At 43.2% G+C, this 8,861-nt stretch overlaps 1 protein-coding gene across 5 annotated transcripts in view; it reads right to left on the bottom strand.

Annotated features, from left to right (window-relative positions):
* The window catches only part of FYCO1 (FYVE and coiled-coil domain autophagy adaptor 1), an 81,266-nt gene extending 76,230 nt beyond the window's left edge, over positions 1-5,036 (bottom strand). For 2 of the 5 annotated variants that reach the window (XM_045007324.1, XM_045007323.1), the window contains exons 1-2: positions 4,910-5,031; positions 3,006-3,190 (exon numbers count right to left, since the gene is read on the bottom strand). In XM_045007324.1, coding sequence (XP_044863259.1) covers positions 3,006-3,063 — 58 coding nt within the window. In that variant the 5' untranslated portion in view covers positions 3,064-3,190; positions 4,910-5,031. Of the gene's footprint in view, positions 1-3,005; positions 3,191-4,909 lie in introns of all 5 variants that reach the window. The other 3 variants (XM_045007321.1, XM_045007325.1, XM_045007322.1) reach the window with 2 other exon arrangements.
* Positions 5,037-8,861: the final 3,825 nt, after the last annotated feature.

Consider the following 8,861-nt stretch of genomic DNA (forward strand, 5'->3'; position numbering starts at 1 on the left):
CCTCCCAGTTTGACAGTGAACCATTGATAACTACTCTTTGAGTAAGGTCTTTCAACCAGTTGTGCACCCACCATACAGTAATTTCCTTCAGACCACATTTCCCTAGTTTGTTTATGAGAATGACATGTGGGACTGTGTCAAAAGCCTTACTAAAATCAAGATATATGACATCTACTGCTTCCTCCCTATCCACTAGGCCAGTAACCCTGTCCAAGAAGGAAATTAGGTTGATTTGGAATGTTGGCTATTCCTTATAACACTATTATCCTCCAAGTGCTTACAAATTGATTGTTTAATAATTTGTTCCAGTATTTTTCCAAGGTATTGAAGTTACACTGACTGGTCTATAATTCCCCGGGTCCTCTGTTTCCCTGTTTAATGATTGATACTGTGGTTGCCATTCGCCAGTCTTCTGGGAACTTTACTAGTTCTCCAGGATTTCTTGAAGATAATGGTTAACAGTTCCAACATTGCTTCAGCTAGTTCCTTAAGTACCCTAGAATGAATGTCATCAGGCCCTGCCAACTTGAATATATTTAACTTATTTAAACATTCTTTAATCTGTTCTTCCCCTATTTTGGCTTGCATTCCTTCCCCCTTGTTAATATTAATTGTATTTAGTATCTGGTCATCATTAACCTTTCTAGTGAAGGCTGAAGGAAAATAGGCCTTAAACACTTCAGCTTTCTTGATGTCATCAGTTAGTGGCTCTCCTTCCATACTAAGTAGAGGATCTAAACTTGCTTTTGTCTTTTTCTTGCTCCTAATGTATTTATAGAACCTCATCTTATTGCCTTTTCTGTCCCTTGTTAGGGGTAAATCATTTTGCGCCTTAGCCTTTCTGATTTTGTTCCTACATGAGCGCTGCTCTTTTGTACTCCTCCTTAGCAACTGGTTCATGTTTCCATTTTTTGTAGGATTCCGTTTTGATTTTCAGGTCATTAAAGACCTCCTGATGGAGCTATATTGGCCTCTTACCATTCTTCCTATCTTTCCTTCACATCAGGATAGTTTCCAGTTGTGCCTTGAATATTGTCTCCTTGAGAAATTACAAGCTCATTTGAACTTCTTTTTCCCTTAGATTTTCTTCCCATAGGACCCTACCTATTAGTTCTCTCCGTTTGTTAAAGTCTGCTTTTTTGAACTCCATTGTCTTTATTCTGCTGTTCTCACGCCTTCTTTTTCTAAAGAATCATGAAATCAATCATTTCATGATCACTTTCACCCAAATTGCCTTCCACCTTCAGATTCACTGCCAATTCCTCCCAGTAGGTCAGAATCAATTTAAAATGGCTGTTCCCCGGGTTACTTCCTTCACTTTCTGGAATAAAAAGTTGTCTCCAATACATTTCAAGAACTCTAATCTCCAGATTGCGTAATGACATCTTCCCTACCTAAATCTCCTCCTGTAGTTTATTAAATCTGTGAAAAGACTTTGCCTTTCCCCCCTCACCAATTTATATTTTTAATCTAAAAAAGAAAGGGGGAGGGAAAAAGGATTATTTGGAGAAGGAAGCAATGACAGGTGTAAGGCACAGCTCTAATATATCATGTTCTATTCCCCTTGAGCTGTCAAAAACAACAGTGGTTGAAGATTCTCATTGTAATGATATAAATAAAACAAAGATTAAATTTCATCTCCGTTGCAGCTGTTGACCATTTGAACAGTCACATACAAAGAAAAAGCAATACAGTTCTTTGCCCTTATATCGCACTTTCTGTTTTAGGAGCCAATCTGCTAGATTTTGGGATTTGCAAACTGTGGGTCAGGACCCCAAAGTGGGTCGTGACCTCATTTTAATGGAGTCGCCAAGGCTGGTATTAGATTTGCTGGAGCCCGGGGCCAAAGCTCAATGGCATCAGCTCTGGGTGGCAGGGCTCAGGTTACAGGCCCCCCTCCTGGGGCTGAAGCCCTTGGGCTTTGGCTGTGGCCCCCGCCCCCATCCAGGGCAATGGTGCTCAGGCTTCGGCTTTGGCTCTCTCTGCCAAGGCAGCAGGGCTTGGATTTTGGCCTCTCCCAGCCCGGGGCAGTGGGGCTTAGGGGGGCTCAGGCTTCGGTCCCCTCTTCTGGGGTTGTGTAGTAATTTTTGTTGTCAAAAGGGGGTCGCGGTGCAATGAAGTTTGAGAACCCCTGTGCTAGATGAACATTAATGAATTAAGGCTTGACAACGTCTGCGAGCTACGCAACTGTCCTCATTTTTCAGATGAGGAAACTGAGGCACAGGAATACTGGCCACTGATTTAAGGTGCTTCATTTTTTGAAAGCCAAACTTGGGCTTGTTGTGGGTCCTTGGTACTTATGAAAAATAGGCCTAGAGGTGGGCATCCAAAACCATTGATCAGTTTTGAACATTTTGCCCTATGTGCCTTCCTCAAGGCTACACAGGAAATCTGTGGCAAAACTGGAAAAAGAACAACAGTCTCCTAACTAATCTGTGCCTTAACCATAAGACCATCCTTCCTGGATCTTCTTCCTCATGCCCATATTTGATTACTGAGGAAAAATCCTCACTCATCCTCCTTCCCGTTCTTCCCCTCCCATGGAGGCCTGTCATCACTGTTTGCAGCACGGTATTGTGAACAAGGTATTTGTCTTAGTGAACAATGAATGACCCATTGTGTGCATTAAAAAAAAAAGGGAAAAAGAAATCAGATCTGATCCTCCTCACTCTCACACTGCGCTTATTTGCAACCGTTTAGTTCTGTTGACTTCAGTGGCGTTTCTCCTGTGATTGAGAGAAGAATCCAACACACTGTTTACAGAAAGAGTAGATCCTAACCAGAGAGAATTTTTTCTTTGTTGTAAAACAGACATAATTTAAGATCCTACAAAAAGGCTTAGTAAACTTTATGTAACATTTGAAATCAGAGTCACATCTATACAGAACGGTACAATTTCCTGTTACAGTGCTATACACAAATATCAGACAAACACTCCTCACCTTCAATTAAAACATGAGGAATGCAGCCCAGCCTACAGAATTAATCTGCAACAGGCACCATACCTTGCAAATCTCTGATAATCCTCTGTAGCTGGCTTTCTCCACTAGTTGCTGCCATCATGAAAACCAAAGGAGGTGCAAGCCCAGGGGGTTAAACTTTTCACACAGCTAGAAAAAAAGAGCAGAGTTCACATCCTTGACGACCATTCAGTTAGTGGAGATTAGTTTCCTTTGTGGCATCTGCAATTCTGAAAGAAGAAAATCTATTTATATATAAACTGGTACAAACAGCACATGCACACAAGCACACTTAACTGTGGTGCTTTGGATTTTTAAATCACATTTAATCATGTTTCCATAGTGAGTTTTTTCCCTAGTAACCCTGCACTACTATTTTCTTTTTAATTTAACCTTCCCTGTCTCCCCTTTTCAAATTTTGACAAATTTTCATTTCCCCATTGGAGCTATGACACAAGCTAGTTTTACTGTCCAGTCCAAGCTAGGATTCTATATAGCTGATCCTTTGATCCTGACTGAAGTTCTGATAACATGAGAGAGTCCCTACAGGATCTCTACGCCGTACCTTTTCTATATGGGACATAGAACATTGTTACAAGCACATTTCCTTCACTCCAGAAAGCAGCAACCTTACTAGCCAGAGTACCAAGAATGAACTTTAGTGTCCTAGAATGAGCATGGTCTGATTGTCTCCTCTGGGATCGGCAGATATTCCCATTCTGATATGGTCAATTCACTGTTTTACTTGAGTCATAAACCTCCAGATTATTTTCAAAACAGCCTGGTCTCCCTCCCTCTTCTTACTACTCAGTTTCCAGTACCACATTATTTTAAGGTATGTTACAGCATCCCTGGCTAGTACACTATAGATAGGGCCTTTTGGGGGGTTCCTATTCAGTTTTCTGCTTCAGTCACAATGGCAAGTTCATTCATAATAAATAATAATAATTGACAACCTTTGAGTAGCACTTCTCATCCACAGATTTCAAAATATTTTACAAAGATGGATAAACATTCACAGCTAAATTTTCAAGTGCTCGGTGCTCACAATTGAGGGTAAATTTTCAAAAGAGCTCAGCTCCCACTGAGGCACCTAATAAGGGGCAGATTTTCAAAAGCTCTGCACAACCAGCAGCTCCCGTTGTGACACTTCTGGTCAGATTTTGAAAAGAGCTCAACACCCAAAATGTTGAGTCTGTTGAAAATCTGGCCCCACTTGTATATGTTTTAATGCATATATAACTGTTGGGTTATTTTATGTAACTGCGATGATCACAGTCTTTTTAAGCCCTGGTGTGAGAATTTTAAATAGCTGCATACATCTCTTCCATTCTGTATATAACTATATAGACATACTCCAATGGGTTTTTGGGAGAGACCAGATAAGTCTAGGGTGACCAGATGTCCCGATATTTGGGTGTTTGTCCCGCGTCCCGACCGATCTTTGGTCGGGACGCAATTTGTCCCGGTATTTCGCTTCGCCGGCAGCACTGGGGTTTTTTTTTGTTTTTTGTTTTTGCTTTTTTAACTCCGCCGGCAGACCCCTCCCCCCTCAATGTGTCCCGATATTTTCATCATCTCATCTGGTCACCCTAGATAAGTCATAGAGGTGCCACTTTAAATCTTATGTGTCCACATGCTGCTTGGCTGTGTACCTGTCACAACCAAGTCCTTGGCCTTTTTGACACAAGATAAAGGTATTTAAAATAAACCTTAGCAAAGAGACTGACAGACAAATAAATAAAAGGCTAAAATTGTTCTCTCAAGTGCCCTACTCCTAATATCCAAATTTAGTCAATGTGCTGTCAATGTCCACTGCCATGCTTTGATGTCTATTGGTCGTGTTATTAGGCTGGGGTAAATCTCCCTGTCCTACGGAGCACACTTGTTCCTGTGAAGTCCCCAACATGCACATGCTCCTATATAAAAATCCAATAATAATAATATACCTTTGCAATTTAAAAGCAGCCTTTGTTCTCAAGGCAACATGCTGGATGCAATGCCAACAATCAAAAAACGGAGCCAGCTCTGCAGCGGGTGTGAATTGGAACAATTGCACTGATGGAGCTATACCAATTGACACCCGTTGAGATTCTGGAACACTGGGTCTAATTCTGATGTCACACTGGTGATAACCAGGAGTAACTCCATTGAATTCACTGGAGTTACATCAGCAAAAGTCAATGCAAGGTGGATCAGAACCAACTCCCCCACTTTCTTCTGATACTCTTATCTTTAGCCTCATGACGTAATGATTCCTACCCTAGTTCTGGCTAGGGGTTACATACAATAACATCTCCATGTTTTTTTGGTCACTGGTTGTGTTTGGTTATGGTCATCAAGATGATAAAGCATTCTGCATTAGAGAAGATATCCCATATCATATAACAAACACAGGGCCCTCCCACCTTCATCAGGCCACTTTACAGTTGTGGTGCTGGGGCAGAAGGTGCTGCTGTGGGTGGTCAGTGTGCCCCTTCAGCACGGTAGTTTAGGGCACCTATTGAATTGGGAGGCTACATCCAGCCTTGGCACTGAGCACCCTTACCGATTTCCCAGAACAGCCACCACTTAAAAAGGGATGATCCTGGGAAAACCTGGACAGGTGGTGACCCTAGTCCCCTCTTCTGCCCCTATGCAGGGGCCAGGCATAATCACAATCTCTGAGCTCGGGAAGCACAAAGGCCACACGAGACCATCATCTACAGCAGCACAAACCTCTCCAAAAAAGGTGCAGAGCAGAGGGTTTACATTAGAGGTGGGTAAACTATGGGCCGTGGGCCATATCCAGCCCACAAGCCGTTTTAAGCCGGCCTGCGAGCTCCCACTGGGGAGTGGGGTCTGGGGCTTGCCCCACTTCAGTGCTCCAGCCAGGGCGCTGCACCACGTGGCTCTCGAAGCAGCCGCATGGCCCCGCTCCAGCGCTAGCAGGTCCGGCGGCAGCATGGCCCCGCTCCAGCGCTAGCAGGGGCCAGAGAAGGGAAATGCCACTGCTTCTGGGAGCCACTTGAGGTAAGCGCCATTCAGAGCCTGCACCCCTGAGCCTCTCCCCATGCTCCAACCTCCTGCCCCAGCCCTGATCCTACTCCCGCTCTCCAAACCCCTCAATCCCAGCCCGAAGCACCGTCCTGCACCCCAAACTCCTCATCCCCTGCCCCACCTGAGCCCGTACCCCCAGCCAGAACCTGCACCCCTTCCCCAGCCCTGATCCTCCTCCTGCCCTCCGAAACCCTCGGTCCCAGCCCAGAGCACCCTCCTACACCCCAAACTCCTCAACCTCAGCCCACCCCAGAGCCCTCACCCCCAACCAGAGCCCTCACCCCCTCCAACACCCCAACCCCAATTTTGTGAGCATTCATGGCCCGCCATACAATTTCTATTCCCTGATGTGGCCCTCAGGCCAAAAGGTTTGCTCACCCCTGGTTTACATTATGACCCAGCACCCTTAACTGTGCAACAGCCCAGCAGGGGGCAGCATACAGTGCAATCTTTCATAGCATAGCACTGTGGCTGCACTCAGTTGGGCTGGGTGGAACTCCAGGAGGAATTGTACCTGTCATACTCCTGGCTCACCATCTCTCGGAGTTCGATCTGCACAGAGAGGCCTCTGGGGGTTGGAGGAAGATATTGTGGAGATATGTCTGGGTTCTGAGTCTCTGCTGCTCACAGAGGGGATGATTCAACCCTGGCAGATTTTGCAAGGAAAGATTGTACTTAAATTGCTTCTGCCTCATTCCGCATCTATAGCATGGGGATAAATAGCATTTCCCTACCACAATGGGGTGTTGTGAGAATAAATACACTAAAGATTGATGGCCCCGTGGGTGCTTCACAAAACATCTATGAGAGATTTAGAGGCCAGAAGGACCTTTCTGATCGTCTAGACTGGTCTTCTGCATTACACAGGCTATAGTATTTCATCCAGATTCTCACATCCTATTGTTTAGGATACAACCCACCCCACCGCTGTTTTGTTGCAGAAGTGTAAAATTATCTGAAATGGGCAGCAATTGTGGGATCGGTGAAATATTAATCAATCATAATTTAAGTATACAACAGACCCACACAACCTGCTTTGGTCACGTCAGCATTTATGCAAAACTCTGAGCTAGCTCCTCTCTAATGACACTGACGTTAATAGAAATCAATGGAATGACACCCATTTACACCAGTTGGAAATCTGGCATGTGATTTCAAAGAGGGAGGTAAAGAACCTTATTGCTCTCTCCATACACTCACGTGGCAGTGCCCAGTGAGTCTGGGAGGAGGCCGCATTTCTTGTCATCCCTTTTTAAATACAAGTGTGTGGGTGATTAAATCTGCTTTGTAGAGGAGAAGAGCTGTGAGATTAAACTGGGAAACAGATGGGCATCAGCCCAGACTCATCCACTGGAGAGAAGAAAAATTTACCCCAAAGGGGAATTAAACAAAACAACAAAGAAGAGCAATGATTATAGGTCACTTAGAGTTTAGTCGCACGGTAGCTATGGAAATTCACAGTATATTTTTTATGGAAAAACCACGCTCTGAAGACAGCTCCTTTATTCTCCTTCTTCCCAAATACCTCCCACAAAAGATCAATGACATGATAGATAGATAGCTACATAAATTATACAGAATGGACTGCTTTAATTACATAATACTGTTAAACCTCTTGGACAAAATTTATTGCTAGAGTATCCACTGAAGTATCTTAAGCTGATGTTATTACATAATCTATGCTTTTGCCATAGAGCAGCATAGGAGCAGGTATCTCACCACACAGGTACCTCACCACACATTCTTTGCCAATATTATACGACCTTTAAGTATTCAACACCTGGTTATGATAGCATCCTGTATGGAAATAATGGGTAACTGAAGATACTCCAGGGCCCAGTCCTACTCCCCTTACTGCTGTAGTCCCATTGATTTTAAAGGTACTGCTCCCTTGAATAAAGCGAGCAAGATTTGTCCCATAATAGAAGACAGGGACCACTAATTGCAAAGAGCACTTTTGGAGGGTGACCCAAGAAATCTAGCGACTGTTGCATAAATACACTAACAGCAGGCATGCATGAGTGAGCTACTAGAAATGCAGAAGAGTCACTGAGCAGAAATCTCACTGCAATTCTGAAGAATAAAAAAAAGATTTTTGCCATTTCTATAACTGTCAGGAAGACTTTAATACTTTTTTAAAATGTTAAATATTTACACTGACACTACAAGAAGCATACAGTTCCAATGTATATTTCTGATATCCTGCCTCAGTTCGTATAGTATCATGACTGGTATGTTACTGGCTCATTTAGCTGCTATACTCACAAAAACTAATGACCGCTGTTTGCTGTGATTAAGAATTTGAGTAATAGAGAGAGAGAGTAACATGACCCCTTTCACAGAAACATTTAAAAGGCCATTATGCTTTATCATCAGATTTTCTTCAACAAAGTTATAAATATATGTGAGAAAATACCTACGCTCGATAGGGCACATTCCGAATGGAGAGGCAGCCTTAAGTCTGAATGTCAATGAAGAATTCCCAGAGCCTTAAAGTGTGATTCCACTCTGAGAAGTGAAATCTACTGTCTTACTGAACAAATCTTCTCCCTCCATATTTCAATCACTTGTATCTGCTAATCACAGTTATAAAAATAAGTTTTCAGTACTTTTCACGCCTGTTTAATATTGCAAAGGCAAACCTGCTATGAGAGGGTGAGCTGAAAACCATTATGGATTTTGCATACATCCTCCCCCTCCTGCCCTCTCATTCTAGGGCAGTATAGTAGGGCAGGTAGTATCACTTATTTTATTTAAAAAAAAAAGATTTTGTAGAAAAACTGAACACACAAAAATCATGGCAAGCGAAATACCATAGCATATCAATGCATAGTAACCAGATGAAGTATGCAAACATATAAC

The sequence above is a fragment of the Mauremys mutica genome, chromosome 2 (assembly GCF_020497125.1).
Source record: "Mauremys mutica isolate MM-2020 ecotype Southern chromosome 2, ASM2049712v1, whole genome shotgun sequence".
Taxonomy (NCBI): domain Eukaryota; kingdom Metazoa; phylum Chordata; order Testudines; family Geoemydidae; genus Mauremys; species Mauremys mutica.